The sequence below is a fragment of the Macaca nemestrina genome, chromosome 10 (genome assembly GCF_043159975.1).
Source record: "Macaca nemestrina isolate mMacNem1 chromosome 10, mMacNem.hap1, whole genome shotgun sequence".
Classification (NCBI taxonomy): Eukaryota; Metazoa; Chordata; class Mammalia; order Primates; family Cercopithecidae; genus Macaca; species Macaca nemestrina.
This window is the reverse complement of record NC_092134.1, coordinates 126267336-126286457: the sequence shown is the minus strand read 5'-3', so window position 1 is coordinate 126286457 and position 19122 is coordinate 126267336. Positions and strand designations below refer to the sequence as shown.

At 36.5% G+C, this 19122-nt stretch overlaps 1 protein-coding gene across 9 annotated transcripts in view; it reads right to left on the bottom strand.

Moving 5' to 3' along the window:
* Positions 1-19122, bottom strand: part of LOC105481614 (EGFR pathway substrate 8, signaling adaptor) — a 169040-nt gene that overhangs the window by 61097 nt on the left and 88821 nt on the right. For 6 of the 9 annotated variants that reach the window (XM_011741354.3, XM_011741371.2, XM_071072163.1 and 3 more), the window contains exons 2-3: positions 2894-2973; positions 1274-1350 (exon numbers count right to left, since the gene is read on the bottom strand). In XM_011741354.3, the coding sequence (XP_011739656.1) occupies positions 1274-1350; positions 2894-2952 (136 nt within the window). In that variant the 5' untranslated portion in view covers positions 2953-2973. Of the gene's footprint in view, positions 1-1273; positions 1351-2893; positions 2974-17098; positions 17124-17753; positions 17778-18925; positions 18951-19122 lie in introns of those variants that run through there. The other 3 variants (XM_071072160.1, XM_071072162.1, XM_071072161.1) reach the window with 3 other exon arrangements.

Sequence of the window (19122 nt, the reverse complement as noted above, 5' to 3'; positions counted from 1 at the left end):
CAGACTATAAGTTCCTTAAAGTCAGGGGTCATATATTTTTGGTCCTGTTCTGTACACATATTAATGACAAAATATTTATTGAATACATTCTCTAGATCTACAATTCATAGCTATTAGACCACGGTAAGAATGTCACAATACTTAATAAACTGAAACCAACAATAATCAGATTAATAAGGCTATAAAAAGTATAGGCATGTATGGTATTAAATCCATTTTATGAAGGTCTGATTTCAGTGATAATGCCAATTCACTAAAACTATAGGTAGAAAAACAATCACAAAACCTTAGAATTGTTTATTCTTACAACAGCCAAGAAGCTGTAGATCTAGATAATGTAAAAAAGAATTCCACAATTTAGAAAATGCTGTTGGTTCCTATAGTACACAATAACAATAATATCAACAATAATAATAGCAAACACATACAGCATTTTCTGCTTGCCAAGAACAGTTCTAAGTATTTTGCATGTACTAACTTATTTAACGCTCATTTCAACCCTATGAGATACCCTCATTACACAGACAAGCAAAATTAGGCACATACAGGTAAATTAATTTGCCCGAGATCATTCAGATAATAAATAACTGAATTTGAACCTAGGAAGTCTGGTTCCAGAGTCTTTGCTATTAACCTGAGTATTATTCTCATTCTTTATTGTTAGTGGCCATCCAGACCCTATACAAATACATGCCATCCTAAACATATGTGGTAAATTTCAGGAGTCCTCGACTTTTTGTTACTTATGACTTCCATTTTATATCTGAAGTGTAAAAACATAGTATGTATATGTGAGACAATCCAGAGAGGTCGCTGAGAGTAAGATCAGGGAAAAAGCGTAATTATTTTGCAGTGCATAAAGAAATTATATAACAGCTATTAGACATACTGTAATAATACCCCCCAAAATTCAAGAGCTACGAGGAAAAAGTTCTGTCACCTGTCAGCCCACCACCAACTAGATCAGTCATAAAGATCAACAAACATTATTACAAGTAGTAAACGGGAAAAGCCACCTAGGGCATTGGTGCCATGCATAGGACTTCTGAAAGCACTGCAATACATTTCATCTGTAGTTCCAAAATGTATAACAGAAAGCAGAGTTCATAGCTTTGGTAGTTTTTATAAAAACTCTTCTTTAAAATAATCCTTATTTAGCTGTCACCACCTCATTCCAAACAATATTAAGTGTGTGGGTTCAAACCATGAGTTTGAAAATGTAATTTGTAAAAAGTGGTTAGAAACAGAATTATACCCTATCAAATAAACCTACCATAAAGGGCCTTCGCACTTGTTTTTGAACCATGTTCTCTGTCCATCTGGGAGAAGGTAGGTGATGATCCGTAGCCACTGTAATAATTTAAAAAAAAAAGGTCATTGTGTTGGGTTCAAGTCCAATATAAGTAATAGAAGCTCAACTAGAAAACAAAAATTCCAATGCACTATAATCACCATGTGTTTAAAAGAACATACTGATGGCCGGGTACGCTCACGCCTGTAATCCCAGCACTTTGGGAGGCCGAAGTGGGCAGATCACCCGAGGTCAGGAGTTCGTGACCAACCTGACCAACATGGAGAAGCCCGGACTCTACTGAAAATACAAAATTAGCTGGGAGTGGTGGCACATGCCTGTAGTTCCAGCTACTTGGGAGGCTGAAGCAGAAGAATCGCTTGAACCCAGGAGGTGGAAGTTGCAGTGAGCCGAGATGGTACCACTGCACTCCAGCCTGCGACAGAGCAAGACTCTGTCTCAAAAACAAAAAAAGAAAAAAAATTAGCTAGGCATGGTGGCAGGCACCTGTAATCCCAGCTATGCAGGAGGCTATCTAACCTCTTGTTACTAATATGCTATGTGAAATAAATAGTGCTTTATTTGAATTTTATTCATCTTTTCAGTAAACACTTTTTAAGACCCCAAACCTAGAAGAATGAGGAGTAGGAGAGGGGGAAAGAGGGTGCTGTCAATAAAACAAGTACATAAAATAATTATAATAGAATGTGATATCTAGGTAAAACTAATAGATATGACATGTAAAATCAAAGAAGGGCTAACTCTTTATCAACATATCTAAGAAAACTTTACTACCGTATTGATACAAGCAGAATCTAAATGAATGGAAAGAAGCTCTATAAACAGGCAGAGAATCAAGTGAGGAAAAGGTATGTGGAACTGACTCAAGAAATAGCACAGTGTCTGTGGAAAGATGCCATTAATGTAACATTTCCAGAATAGGCAAAAGCCATGGCAAATTGAGGGCTTTCAGTATCATGATTCAGAATTACATTTTATTATATTCTCTCAAAATAGTAAATATTACCTGTTATGAAAAAATGATGAGTAAAATATATATCACAATGGCCGATGTCAAACAGTAACATTAATTGTAATATATAAGATTAAGTCAGGGTTATGATTTCAAGTTATACCCGGACCCACTGGAATTATTTTGTTAGTTTGCCTGATCTTTTCTAGTTTTACGCAATGGTAAATAATTTGATTAGTTTATACTAAATGACATTTAACCCTTCTCAAATGCCAATATTTTACAAATAACAATAACAGAATGCACCACAGAAATTCAAAGTTTTGAAATAGATTATATATTCCTCCATGAAAAGCAATAATACATAAAGTACTAGAATGAAACATCTTCCAAGTGTGAGATCAGTATCATTATCATGAGGCTATTTGCTTTACCATCTTATTCTGCTCAGGCATAGTAAACTTTCAATGATAACATGTATTGTAACAAAGCTATTACATATTAATAAGGAATGAACTACTGAACTACACAACAAAATAAAAGTAATCTTTTCACTAAAAATATAAAACAATTAAAATCACCAAATCAAATCCCCCCAAAACATATTAAATATAAACCTTTCAACTTACTTCATCTGAGATGGGTACATTCCAAAACTACTGGGATGATTAGAAATATGACCATTCATTGTGTCTTTCACTTGTGTGTTCTAAAAAAAGGAATACACATAGATTAAAGGCAATAAAAAGGTCAAGACATCTCAGTTTCAAAACTTATTCATTCAACAAATATGTGTTGCTGCAGGAATTATAGTAGAAATACAAAGATAAAGATCTCCACCCTCAAAGAGCTCAGGCCCCAGAGGTATAGATGAACATTTAAACAAAGATCCGACTGGCATTTAAAATTAATATGTTAAAATTGTAAGCCAATTTAGGTGAACAAAAGAAAAATCTAAAATATAGTTCTGAGTCCTCAAAGCATACAGACATAATTCTACATTCTGCCCAAACTCATAATCAACTATCACTTTTATGAGATGTTATTTTGTTTACTGTTCCATTATAAAAGTAATAGAAACTCATTTAATTTTAAAAGTTGAGAAATACAGAAAAGTACAAAAGCAAAAAGTATCACCCAGAGTCCTATCATTAACAACCAGGTAACAGTTACCTTGCAGTCTTTTTGCCTACAAGTGGTTTTCTTTCCTCCCTTCCTTCTTTTATTTCTTCTTTCCTTCAAAGCACATTTGACAACATGTGCTTTGTCAAACGCACAAATGCACATGGATATATCTTTTCTCAAGAAAGTTTTCATTCACACGCTTCTTTTACTTTTCACAAGAAAATAACTTTAAAAATCAATACCAGATGTTTAACCTCAAAAATCATTTTTAAATCTATTTTACAGATTGAACAAACTTACTTCAAACAAGACAAATAATGAGTAAAATTTCCTCATTATCAAATGGAATGGCCTTTTCTTTCTTCTCGACAACATTGCTGTACCCAATTTATTTCTATTCACTCCTGGATATTTGGTCCTGTCCGGGTTTTATGTCACTAAGCTATCCTGGATTCTGTCTTATTTTTCTGACTTTTGTCTTTTCAAATATATTATATTACTATGTCCTCTCAATAACTGTGAATTAGGCAGGACACAACCCAGCTTTGTGGGCCAAGGGGGTGAAAGCATGAACAAATACTGATTATGAAGTTTCAGGTCCTGCGATGGATATTAGGACCACCAAAGTGAACCAAACGGACATGGTCCCAACTATAGGCCTACAGTCTAGTGGGGGGAAACAGATAATGAATAAATATAAAATTTTCAGTTGTACTTATTAATATTATTACAAAGGGAACATTCATCATAACATGGATGCATATAATAAGGGAACTTAACTCAGATTGGAAGAGCATAGAAAGCCTATATAAAGAAATAATATGCAAGATCTGGTCACTTTGAGTTAATTCTTTCTCATTCTTCAGGTCTCACTTCAATCACAGTGTCCTCAGGGGAAGATTTTACTGACCTTCCTGAATAGATAAGATCCCACTATCAGACACTCTCCACACTATAAACAATTTTTCAAAGCATTTATCACATTCATAACTTTTCCTTTACTTAAATTAATACTTGACTCTTCACTAAACTCTTAGCCCCCAAAAGGCATGAATTTTTGTTTGATGACTTCTGCTTTTCAAACAAGAAGAAGGGTACCAGGCACAGAATAGGTGTTCATTAAATATTTATTCAAAGAAAGAAAGAAGGAAATTCATGTTCCACTCTTCAAAGAGTTTATTGTGTTCTTAGGGAAACAAAGTTAATTCACGTGAAACAAATAGTAAGGAATTAAGTCCCAATGTATGTAGCTCTATTTTAAATCTGTTAGAAGTTCGGAGAGGGAAAAGGCCATGAAGACTGTCTACTTTCTGGAAGGACTGGGACTTGACCTAGTTCTTTAAAAATGGATAAGAATGGCCCTCAAAACACTGGAATTTAATTCAAGCTTCCCTATCCGCTGCTTAAAAGCAAGTTTATAAATTAAGAAGCAAAGAAAGATTGGCTTCTGCCCTGCACATGCACTGTACTTATAAAATTACATGTATGTTACATTGCTGTGCTCCATTTTTGTTGTTTTCCTTCTTCAGTTTATGCTTAGATACCATCAGTGGTGTGCTGGTAAACCAATTCTCAGGGTGGGACAAGGCAGAGGGCCTGATTTGTAGTGCTTATTGATTTCCATGGTATAAATATTCCCACCATGGCCAATTTCAAGCAGTCGGTGGTTTAATAGCAGCTTACGAAATTCCTAAATCCTTCACAATTGGCTCTCATAAGCCTAAAGGATCCAACTACAGCACATCATTGCTACGTTCTATAATTTGGGCCAGAACAGAGGCCTGGAATAACATTATGGAACTAGAGATAGTCTGGAATTTTAACACTATTCTTGGCACTAATTGGGCTAGGAAAGTCAATTAAGTCTCTGTCTCAATGTTCTCGTGAGTAAAACAGAGATAATTCTTCGTCTTCTGAGCTCACAGTGCTAGTGTAAAGATGAAAGGAGACAGATGTGCAAGTTCCTTCCAAAACTGAAAAAAAGGAAGTGTTCTTTCAAAGCAAGCTGCTTCATTCAGTATATATATTAAACCCCCAGGGTTTGTGCTGATTTTGATCTGGTTTGCATTTTAAAACCACAGCAGCTGGTTTTAATGAAAAGTGATAGCCACAGCATCTCATCTTTTCATGTTTAATTGTTCAAGACAATCAAATAAATGCATGGTCTCTGTTTTGTTTCAAAATAGTGATCTGTTAGAATAAGAGAACATTAGAAAAGGGGATAGAAAATGTCAATTTGCTAAATTGAATTTTAAATATAGAAACTTTTTGTCATTTGGCAATCACAGGTTCACTTATCACGGTGGGTTATGCGGTAAATATGGAGGCTTTCAAATGTCCAATGTGAGCAATTGCAGTGTATACCATGCAAAAGAAACAATCACAAATGTTTGTCTTTTTTTCCATTAGGCTTTTAAGACATATCCAGTTTATACCCATATACGCCATATACACAATTAAAAATAATGATCAACTCTAACTGAAAAATTAAGTGTCTTTATTTTTATACACTGTTAAAGCAACCTAAAAACTAAGGAGATAAAGGTTTTTTTTTTTTATCACTTTTAAGTTTAAAGATTCACAAATGCAGTTAATCACACTAACTACATAATTCTACTGAAAGTATACACTAACGCCATCATCATAGCTACCATCTACAGTTGGCTCTTGAACATCAGAAGGTGGGACTGCAGAGTCCACTTATAAGCAAATTTTCCTCCACTTCTGCCGCCCTGAGACAGCAAAATCGACCCCTCCACTTCCTCTCCCTCAGCCTACTCAACATGAAGACAACAAGGATGAAGACCTTCATGATGATCCACTTCTAGCTCATGAATAGTGAACATATTTTCTCTTCCTTAAGATTTTATTTTCTCCAGCTTACTTTATTTTAGAATATATAATACATATACAAAATATGTTAATCACTGTTTACATTATCTTAGGTAGACAGTAGGCTATTATTATATGTTTTAGAGGAGTCGAAGTTATACACAGATTTTCGACTGAGTGGGGGTCAGCACCCCTAATTCCTGTGTTTGCGCAAGGGTCAGCTATATTTGATTTTAAGTAACAGCATCAATTTCCTTATGAAAACACTTTTCGTAAGTCGTAGTTACTATGATTTTATTTTCTACAGAAAATAAAATTCTTTGGCAATTAGAAGGATACAAATGATACATTTAAGATCTAAGTTAAGCACATCAAAAACGTAACACACTATAATTTTCAAAAAGAAAGGAGGTGGAATGTATAAAAAAATGACTTTAAGAAGAAATAAGGCTATAAGGCTGACTCAGCAGATTAAATTTGTATTAGAAAGTTTTAAGATTCTCAAATATAAATTTTAGATTCCTTTTCTTTACTCTTGCTTGCATCTAGTATCAATTTTCAAATTGGCAGATGAGTATATAGTCATGACTCAATGTTAAAATTACCTACCCCATCTTGCTGTCATATAATTAGTAACTCTCTGCATATTTAACTGTCCTTCAAATGACTTGTGTTCTCAGAAAATATCACAGATGTTTTTTATCTACAGAAGTGTGTTTGGATATGACATTGAAACATTTATGTCTAGGTTTCAATTTAATTTAATTGATGTCTCCCAGTCTAAGTTACAAGCAAGTGGGAGGGGGCACTATCATTACTCAGGATTTTAACTAAAAGATCAGTGAAACTTAATTTCTACCAATACTTTGTGACACTGTCTACCAATGATTTTGCTTAAAACATATTTTAAAAAATCTTCTTTAAACCTCTTAAATCATCACACATTCTGTCTCCTGCAGTGTCTTCTAGAGCAATCACGTTTTAATATTTCTTACCAGTACCATTGGTAAAGATGGCACCATGTATTTTTCTATGCTATTTGTTCAAACATTGAGTAACAAAGAATTTTTATGTGTGAATAAACTCAAATAACTAATAAGGATATTAAGCTCTTGTAACAATAATGTGGTTAATGCCTGTGAAGGTATTACAATAATTTCTAGGCCATATAGAAGAATAGTATTTTCTCAAGACCAGTATCAGTGTAAATGGAGCAGTTTTATGCCTTTAAATCAACACAATAAAATCACTCAAAACAGTTAACTTAGTTCCTCTTTCTTTATGACAAAATTCTTAAGTTTATAAATTAGAACATAATTTTGGGAAAAGTCTATGATCAAATCAGAATGTTGTTTGCTTAACAAGTGGCTGAAGAAAACTACTTATAACAAAATGTAATATGTAACTTTAGAAAGAACTACTTTAGCACTAATTATGTTTGCTATTGTGATGGATTTCATAGGAAGGCCTAACACAGAAAAGAGCCATAGACATATCCGAATACTACTATTGTATTTCCCTCCAATTCTTGTCTATTCCCTGAGTTGCTATGATGACATCATCAGCACACGTGTACTATTGGATGCTATACTATACGTGGAAATTACTAATATCTCAGTTCAAAATATTGTTGATATTTTACCGACTTGGGAAACTATGCTAATTTTAAAAAGAATCACTTCTATTTATTGAGTTTTAACCCTGCATCGGGTATCATGCTAAATGCATTCTATTGTCTTACTTAATCTTCACATTAGTTTTTGAAGGAGGTACTATTCTTCATTCTCATTTTATAGATGAAGAAATTGAAACAAAGAGATTGCCATCTGTGTGGCATTTTGAAACTTAAAATCATATAGTGCCATGAATGACTGAAAATAATGTCTTATTTGCACCTAAGGTAAAATCCTAGGCAGAAGAGAACGCAAAGGAGAAACCGAAGGAAAACATTTAATGAGCCCCCACTTCATAAGACATTTTACAAATATCACCTCACTTTATCCTTAAAACATTATCGGCTAGTTATTGGCTCTATTTGTGGGTGAGATGACAGCCTCAAGGCGGTTAAGTCATTCGCCTAAGTGGTAATGATACGGAAGGGAAGGGAGTGGTCCCTTTAAATAATACAGAAGGGGAGAAGGGAAGTGCTGGGTAGAGGAAGGCGTGGTCACTGGTTAGGGCTCCACCCCCATGGACCTAGATGAGGACAGGCATTTTTGTTTTCCTGCCCAAATGTTGCATTTCCCAAGACCACCCTGGCCTGCCATGCCCCCATCCTGTGCCTATAAAAACCCTGAGAACCTAGCAGGCAGACACATAAGCAGCTAGACTTTTTTTTTTTTTTTTTTTTTGAGACGGAGTCTTGCTCTGTCGCCCAGGCTGGAGTGCAGTGGCGCGATCTCCGCTCACTGCAAGCTCCGACCCCCCGGGTTCACGCCCTTCTCCTGCTTCAGCCTCCCGAGTAGCTGGGACTACAGGCGCCCGCCACCTCGCCCGGCTAGTTTTTTTGTATTTTTTAGTAGAGACGGGGTTTCACCGTGTTAGCCAGGATGGTCTCGATCTCCTGGGGTGGCTCAAGCCTGTAATCCCAGCACTTTGGGAGGCCGAGGCGAGCAGCTGGACATTGAGAGGGACACATCGGCAGAGGAACACCCCGACAGGCACCAGCATGCTGCAGGCCACTGACCAGCAGAATGACCCGGAGTTTGGATTTTGGCTGGGGCAGTCTGAGGAGATCCCAGGCTACTGAGCAGCCGGACTCCAGGGGAAAACCATCTCCCTTCTGGCTTCCCTCATCTGCTGAGACCTACCTCCACTCAATAAAACCCTGCACTCATTCTCCAAGCCCACATGTGAATTGATTCTTCTGGTACACCAAGGCAATAACCCCAGGATACAGAAAGCCCCCTGTCCTTGCAATAAGGTAGAGGGTCTAATTGAGCTGGTTAACACAAGCCGTCTATAGACAGCAAAACTAAAAGAGCACCCTGTAACACACGCCCACTGGGGCTTCATCTGTAAACATTCACCCCAAGACACTACTGTGGGGTTGGAACCTCACAGCCTGTCCTCTGCATGCTCCCCTAGAGGTCTGAGCAGCAGGCACTGAAGCAACAAGCCACACCCGCATTGCATGCCCTGCGAGGGGGACAAAGGAACTTTTCTTGTTTCAGTAACACAAGAAGCTAAAATTAGAAGCAGAACTAAAACTCTGATCTGACTGACTTATATTCCTTTTTTTTTTCAATAAGTTACACCATTGTGTGATAGTTTGACCACTGTGTGCCTGCCAAAGTTTTCAGTTTTATTCACTCTATGTGCAATTATATTCTTTATTCTAATCAACATTTCTTAAAATAAGATATTAAAAATGCTAGTTTTTGGAAAGGAAGAGTATTTACTGAGAAAACTAGGATTAAATATATTTTTAATGCTAAATATCCTTTTTCCATAATAGCACCACATGCTAAATTAGTACAGTTCACACATACTTTACAAAAGCAAACAGATAAAGACTTACCAGGGCCTGACATAAACCAGCTGGGTGGGTAGATGGAAAAACGTACTCTAAAAACATCTTTTAAAAAAGTTTTCTTTGGTTTTTAATTGACAAATAAATAATAGTATATATTTATAGCATACAATGTGGTGTTTTGATACATGTATAACTATGAAATGATTAAATCAGGTTAATTAGCATATCCAACACCTCAAATATTTATCATTTCTTTGTGGTAAGAACATTTTTAAACCCTCTCTGTTAGCTATTTTGAAATATACAAAACATTAGTATTAACTACAGTCACTGTGCTGTGCAATTGGTCACCAGAACTTATTCCTCCTAACTGAAACTGTGTACCCATTGTTAAGTGAATTAAGCCAGGCACAGAGATTTCACTTATACGCAGAATGTAAAAAAGTGGTATTCATGGAAATAGAAAGTAGGATGGTAGTTAGCAGAGGCTGGGGGTGGGGGAAGGAGGTGGACCAGGAGAGCAGAAACGTTGGTAATATCATCTTTAATGAGACTGAAACGCCTGAATTCAAATTCCACTCTGGCGTATTAAATGGCCTCTAAAAATAGTAAATCGTAAAACATTACAGGTACAGCGAGAAGAGCTATAACCCACAGATGAGATATAATATTTTAATATTTAACCACCCTGTCACCACATGATTACCTTCCTCTGCATCACCTAGAGCAAAGGACATTAAGCAGCAAACAAAATACTGCAGGTGACTCACTGCATTTCCGTACAGCTCCTGAAGAGGATCAATCTTTTCTAAAATGTACAATATATCTTTATAAATGCTTACAACCTACAAAGTGGAAAATGGTACCTTTAGGCAACTGCTGTACTGAATTCATCCCACTTGTCTAGATCATAAATACATCTCCCGGATAGTACTACAAGTAAAAACTTAATTGTTAAACCACACAGGACTTTTTTTAAAAAGCATACGAATTCTATTTTTGTAAAGGTTAAATAACTCTTTCTAGTGTATTATAATGCACATACTTACACTACCCCCAAAGTACTTCTCATATATTTTATTGACAGTCACTATTTCTCATCTCAACTTCCTCTCCTCCTGCCTGCCATAATATTCTAACATTGATTGTTTTGATAAGAGAACACAGAGGTATTATATCTTATCAAGGATTATCCATTGTTTCAATTTGTCTGTTCTATTTTAGCAATACATGGTTTTACAGATCCAATGGCCAGCAGAATGATTATATGGGGGAAGGTAATTGCTTTCTAACAGAATACTTTGTTTACTTTTCTAGGTATCAGACTGTATCAAGAGCAATATGTATAACTTTTTAAGTCTATGAAAAGTTCATGACTAAGCAGGTAAGGTAAAACCCTCAATTCTTAACTGTTCCTTCTTCCTATTATCCTATGCCTCTTAACATTTTGTCCACAAAGATAAAAATGTACTCTTTTCAAAATACTATTTTTCATTTATCTTCAAGAATAGAGGAAGTCCTAATAGGCTGCTAGAAAGTGATGCAACAAAGAAGAGTCAAGACCAAACAAAAAAGTCAGTTCCACTAACTGTCTATACTTGGCTGAATATAAAAAAAAAACAAGCCAGATTGTCAGTAGGTAATCCTACTAAGAAAACAAATCTCTAGCACCTCATCCAACTCACAGAAAACCTAGGACAAACTTTCCTTGAAGCTTTCCTGCTTATAAAGAAATTTTAGGGGGGAAAAAAAGCATCTTTAAGAAAAGACCACATTATAGGCAATAGAAGACAGCAAAGTATGAAGTTCAAGGGCAACTAGATTAGGGGTGGATCTAGAGGATACAATCTCCCTCAAAGAATGACTAGACCAAAAAAGGCAAGAGAGGCCGGGCACAGTGGTTTACTATGCCTGTAATCCCAACACTTTGGGAAGTCAAGGTGGGGGTATTGTTTGAGGCCAGGAATTTGAGACCAGCCTGGTCAACATAGTAAGGTCCCAGTTCTACCAATAATAAAAAAAAATTTAAAAAAAGAAAGAAAGATAATGACTTTTAGAAATGTATAGTATAATGGGGCAGAGAGACATCCAAAAGATCATTTATAGTGCAGTGTGGCAGGTAGAAGGTCAGTATGCAAGGCCTGCGCCTAGGGCTGGAACCGGGAGATATTCAGTTCCTAACTGCCTTCCTTCACAGGCTGTGATGCAGGAGCTAAGCCAGAAGGCAAAAGAGAAGAGCAAAGGCAGGAGATGGCTTTGGACACTTAGGAAACTGTCAGCAGTTTGGTAGGAAGTTATGAGGGATGAGGTTGGAGATGAAGTGAGAATCATATCACAGAGGACGAATTACAGATACACCACATTTTTGTGAGACTAAAGTTCAGTGTTTATTTATTGTATCTATGTAAATGCTATTCACAGTATACTAAGAATACCCTTCCATTTTTATACATTTGTCTTCTATTTGTTAATAATTATCCCCCGCCCAACTTTTAGTGTTCCTATGTCCCCTCGTTAATTTTATTACTTTACACCACCAGAAGTGGAGCCCTCCTTTCAATACACTGAAGCACTACCCATTCTATCATTACTCTAACATTTCTGTCTTTCTGCAGGCTTCTTTCCCAGATGTATGACTGCTCCACTTGAACTGATTACTCTCTAAGGTCCGAACAGCTTTCATCATGGGATCCACATTCCTCACCGCCCTGTGTATCCCCTTTATCTTCCTCCTGTCTTGGAGCCTTGCTTCCTGGATCCTGGACCTCCCTCTTTCCATGCTTTTTCTTTTATATTTTGGTACGGCACATACTTCAGGGAACTTCCTGAGAAAGAGTATTAGAAAAGTACATTTTTCAAACTTTATATGACAAAAAATGTGTTTATTCTACCTTTACACATGATGGACTGTTTGTCTTGGTTTCAAATTGTAGATTTTAAGAGGTTTTTTGTTTTGTTTTTGTTTTGCCACAGAATTTTGAAGCCATTGTGGTTCTGTCTTCAATGGCCCCTGCTGAATGTTAGGGGCCACTCTGACTCCCGATTTTTTGTATAGAGCCTGTCTGTTTTCTTCTGTCTGGAGTCTAGGATCTTCATTTTTACCCCTGATGCTCTGAAATGTTATGGTGCTATACATTGGTATGGGTGTTTTTTGAAAAATTCAGCATATTGGAAACACAATAGGCCTTTTCAAACTTGAACATCATTTTCCTAAAGTCCAGGAAATTTTCATTTGCTATTTCTTTCATAGTTTCCTTACTCTATATATATCTCCTTTTTCTAAAAAATTCAGTTGCTCAGAGTAGGACCTCCTGGTCTAAGTCTCTACTTTTGTATTTTCTCTTTTGTTTTTCATTTTGTAATTTTTTTTTCTACTTTCTGGGTAGCTTCCTCTTTTTTATCTTCAAAAAACATTTTGAGTTTCTTATTTCTTCTATCAGTTCCATTTTCCAGGAGTACATAAGAAAAAGAAAGCTTCCTTTTCTTATAGTGTCTATACTTATTTTGTAATTACAGTATATTCTCTGATCTTTCTGAGTACATTCATGATAATGTTTTTAAGTTTTCTTCTCCCTTCATTGTCTCTTTATGACAATTTCCTTGTTTTCTCTAGGTTTGTTTTGGCTCCTGAATTGCTTTAAATATCAGGTGATTACTGGTTATTACTCATATTGAAGATAAAGCCCTAAAAAGCTGGCAAGAAAGTCAGTGTATATGGGTGGGGATGGTGAACAAGTGGGCTTCCCTGCACAGCAGTCCTGTTTGTAGACCCCAACCATCAGTGTCTACAGGTCTTTTGCATAGATCAGTCAGGTTCTCCAGGGAAGTATCTTCCAGTTCCACGTTTAGAGAATGAAAAGCTGACTGCCAAAACTTCGGCAGTAAGTGGAAGAAGTCAGTCAGGGTGTTTTGCTGTTTAGTAAGCATTTCATTTCATCTTTCACCCTCTCTCTGTGCCTTGGTATCCCCAACCGAGTCCTCTAGTTCACATTCTCCACAGAATAAACTACTGGTTTTACTGGAGTGTGAGGAGGCAGCTGGGATCCAAGTTCACTTTAAACACATGACTAATACGTCCTACTATTCTCAGCCTCACGCTCACTGTCGAGGCAGTTGGAGGTTCTGAAGTGATAATAAGGTTGTTTCTCAATGTCTCTCACTAGTAGCTTAGGTTTCAGCATCTGAGGACTTCTAGGTTAATCACAATTATCCACAGGCTTTACAGAGTCCCTTTGTCTCACTGGCTTTCTGCATTTTAAAAATCCCTTTACTGTTATTTTATTTGGAGGAAGTGAAATAAATGCATATACTATCATGGAATACTATGCAGCCATAAAAACAAATGATATCATATCCTTTGCAGAGACATGGATGAAGCTGGAAGCCATTATCCTCAGCAAACTAACACAGTAACAGAAAACCAAACACTGCATATTCTCACTCATAAGTGAGAACTGAACAATGAGAACACATGGACACAGGGAGGCAAAAAATACCAAGGCCTATCAGATAGAGATGGGGCAAGAGGAGGGAGAGCATCAGGACAAATAGCTAATGCATGCCGGGCTTGATACCTAAGTGACGTGTTGATAGGGGCAGCAAACCACAATGGCACATGTATACCTATGTAACAAACCTGCATGTTGAGCACATGTATCCCAGAACTTAAAGTAAATTTTTTCAAAAAATGAAACAAATGTATATGGTTAGTCTGCCATTTTTCTGTAGCATATTTTCATTGTCTAAACATTAAGAAATATTTGTCAATGAAAAACCCAAATGAAAAATTCAAGTCACCTCTAATATGAACTTGAGAGGTTCAGGTGGACTATGAAATATGAGTACAAGTTTACACTAAAAATAAAGGTACCATAACAACCAGAGTGAAAGTAACACACACAAAAAATTTACATTTGACAAAGTCAGCTGGTATTTTGGTAGTATATGTTTAACTACCTATTGTTATTATAACAGCAAACTCTGTTTTCAAATCCCAGAGAAAAAACAATGCTCTAAAGCATGGACGTGAGGCAATATCCCCAGTTAAATCAGACATTACTGTTCATGAAAAGCTCTTGCTTTAATTGCTTTTCTAGAAATTATTTAGGTGTCTAAATAAAACGTGGAATTCATCCTTAGGTAAATAACCACTACTTTATCCATTTTCATTAACGTTTTTCCCAAAAAGAAGCCCATTTAAATTGATAAGTTGGGCTGGGCGCGGTGGCTAAAGCCTGTAATCCCAGCACTTTGGGAGGCCGAGACGGGCGGATCACGAGGTCACAAGATCAAGACCATTTGGGCGAGGTGGCGGGTGCCTGTAGTCCCAGCTACTCAGGAGGCTGAGGCAGGAGAATGGCGTAAACCCGGGAGGCGGAGCTTGCAGTGAGCCGAGATCGCGCCACTGCACTCCAGCCTGGGGAACAGAGTGAGACTCCGTCTCAAAAAAAATAAATAAATAAAAAATAAATAAATAAATAAATAAATTGATAAGTTGGGAACAAATTATTTGTGAACTACTCCAAAACAAAAGCAGAGATACCTGTGCATTAGTTTTAAAATTCAAGTTGCCTGTAAAAGTAGTATGAAATTCTCTTCTCTCTTCTTGAGAGTTTACCTACTTACATAGTCATAAAATATAAAGGAAGAACAAAAAGTTAATTCCAATGTGAAAATATAATTAAGCCTATTATATTTCATATTTAAAAGTCAGTAAATATAAGCTTTGACTATGAATAGCACTACCTTTGAAAAATGTGCGATTATAATAGAAGTTCTCCAAACCAGCAGTAAAGTTCTTCATAACCATGAAATCATCCATGAATGAGGTAAATTTAGACATATCTTACTATTTCATTATTGTAAAAATAATGCTTATTTATTAAGTATTTTAATGCGTCAGCCACTGTGCAAGCACTTTACATGCATTATCTTACTTCTTATTAAGAGGTAATAAGAACTTCTTATTCCTACTTTAATGAGAATCTGAGACTTATTAGAGTTATAAGTAAAGGTAATTTGGCCATGACATCAGCAACAAGTTGTGCTTTTAACCACTATTATATACTTTCCTTTTACTAATGATAAATCCAGTATTTTGAAGTTGGCTGGGGAAATGTCAACATGGATTAATTAAAAACTAAAAGAACTTTTATACATGATTATTCAAACAAGATTCATTCAACATTAATTGGCAACTGCCAATCTTCATTCATTCACTCATTCATTTAACAAATATTTACTACGTAACCAGAATGTGCTACGTAACCATCAGTGCTCTGGCACAATCCAATACAACTTCTTAGAATAATAGAAATGTATTGTATTAGCACCGCTCAATACAGTAGCTGAGCACAAGTGTTGAGCACTTGAAATATGGCTAGTGCCACTAAGAAACTTAAGTTTTATTACATATAAATTAGTTTAAATTTAAATGCTAATAACCACATACAGACTAACAGCTACCACACTAGACAGGGTAGCTCTACATATTGAGTGCACAGTTAGCAAAACAGACAGGGCTCCTACCTTCATGGAGATTACAATCTAGTGAGAGGAGAGCACGAAATAAGAAAATGAGGTGGGGCGTGGTGGCTCACACCTGTAATCCCAGCACTTTGGGAGGCCGAGGTAGGTGGCTCACCTGAGGTCAGGAGTTTGAGACCAGCCTGGCCAACATGGTGAAACCCCGTCTCTACCAAAAATATAAAAATCAGTCAGACTTGGTGGCAGCCACCTGTAATCCCAGCTACTCGGGAGGCTGACACAGGAGAATCACTTGAGCCCAGGAGGTGGAGGTTGCAAAAAGAATAAATATGACAACTTCTGTTAATTTGTTAAAAAGTAAAAACAAAACAGATAGCATTTATAAGATACAAACACAGACTGCATCAAACCTAGCTATGAACTTCTCAAAAGTACGGGACAGATTCATTCGGAAAATGTTATCTCAGGATTTCTCTATTTAAAATCCAGGATAATTAATCTACCTTTAAAACAAAGAATTTATGCATTTATTGAAGGTGTTTTTAATGTTTCAAGACAGGTGAAACAATATTCTGTTGACAAAAAAATATGTGAAAATAATTCTGAATGAGAATGCTATTATTTACTGTATTTCAGGTAGCAGTTTGAACATAAGCAAAACAAACTAAAAGACAGTAGGGATGAAGAAACACAAAAATAAAACAGTAAAATCTATAAAACACTAACTTTAGAGACTTTCCAAGTTTAAGAACATGGACTTGACCGGGCGCAGTGGCTCACGCCTGTAATTCCAGCACTTTGGGAGGCCAAGGTGGGCAGATCACGAGGTTAGGAGTTCTTGACCAGACTGGCCAGCATCGTGAAACCCCGTCTCTACTAAAAATACAAAAAATTAGCTGGGTATGGTGACACATACCTGTAATCCCAGCTAATTGGGAGGCTGAGGCAGAAGAATTGCTTGAACCCAGGAGGCGGAGGTTGCAGCAGAACATGTACTTGATGAATCAGAAGGTCAGAGAAAAACACCTGAACTGCTATTCCACTTGGGAAGAAATGGGGCTTTTTTACACGTCCAGTTTTAGGCCAGTGTCAATTTATAAAACCCCAGAAATATTTGCCAGGAATTACATTCCTAAACTTGGGCATCTGGAATTAAAACCAAGCAGAAACACACCACTTTATAGTGAATTAATAAGTGAAAAACGGTGTTTGGATTAGCAGGCAAGGGAGAATGACCAAAGAACCTTCATGTTCTCGGATCACATTATGTAGATTTTTGTTTGGGAATTTCAGATAGATTTGTTTGCATAAGCAGGCTATTTTAGGTCAGAAGAGGAGATTTGAAGAGGGAATTATCCTAAGGCCAGCATTTGCATTTCTTTCTTTCTATTCCCACAGTTCCCATCTCTAAGCAACTGGGAAAATGGCCTGTAGACTGAAGAAGGGAAAACTTGAGGGAGAAGCACAAATTGATTAAAATGCGTTGCTTATAGGAAGAAAAAGTTTAATTTTTCTAAATAACCCCCCAAATTAGTTCTAGCTCTTGATTAAACAAATGGGATATCACTTACATGGCATAACTGCTGTCCCCCATTCTAAGCCAAATGGTGGTACAAAATCAGGGCGCGAAGGAAAACTAAACTATTACTAACTGCCGATAGCAGTGACAGCAGGAAGAGGAAGAGGCAGAGCAGCAGCAGCAGCGGCAATGGCTTACATCTAGAAAACACGGAGTGACAGGCACAGTTCTAACTGCTTTCCATGTGTCATTTTCTTTTAATTGTCACAACTGCCTCATGAAGTAGGAACAATTATCATTCCCACTTTACAGATGAGCAGGCTAGGTACAGAGTTTAATAACATGTTCACTGTCAAAGAGGTAATTAATAGTAGATGTGGGATAAAATTCAACCGCTTTCCCACATAGAGGAAAATAATGGCTAGAGTTTTTTACCCAAAAATCACATGGTCACATGACCTCTAAAAAGAACTACAAGCATTTTTTTTCTTCATTTGCCAAAAATTACAGATGATAGTCCTACATCTGTATAAAAAAGACCTGATAATCTAGCTTTACTGGTAAGTAAGAAGAAAAGGGAACTGGATTCTGAAAGTTTAAGAAGTCCAAGCGGAAGATGATCAGGATTATTAGAAATAGTATCAATATGAAGGCCAAGGTAGTACCAGAATAAAGACAATGGACACTAGAATGACAAAAGAATCACCAAATTCCAAAGGAGCATGGCATCACCTTGACTTTATTACATTAAGTTCATGCTTATTACAGAAATTTCTCTATGGGAACATATTTCCAGTTGTATAAAAGCTATCAATAAAACTAGAAATGACACTTTTATATCCAACTTTGAGGCAACATGTGTTTTACAAAGCATGGGGACATGTGAATGATTATGAAAGAAATATGTATTTTAAAAGACTTTCTGAAACTGTTTAATAAAGGTAAAATGGAAAAACTCTAGAATTTCCTAAAATCTTTTATAAAAAATTATGCCTGTGAATCTTTTATTACTTGGCCAAATAGAGATGTTTATCTCAAATCTTCTTATAAGAAAAGACAGATAAAACAATGTTCTAAAAGTAATTTTAAAATCTTACTAGAAAATACTTTAACCAAGTAAGTTAAAACAGAAAATATTCAGCAGCTCCAGCTTCTAACAAGAAGTACTCAAGGCAAAGAACAAGCAGTGTCAACTAGACGCCCCAACCCCCTCTTTAACTTAACCTCATCCACACAGTAAACAGACATCTCTCTCCTCCAGCCCCTCCATGTTGATCTCTCTTATTGCCAGCCAACTTCCTTATTTTCCTCAAATGGAGTGGAAAAATAAATCTTCATCCTTTAAAAAAAAACAATTTGGCTGCTAAGAAGCCCTGGGAATAGCACGTACCAGCACATAGTAGCACATTCAAACTAGTTAG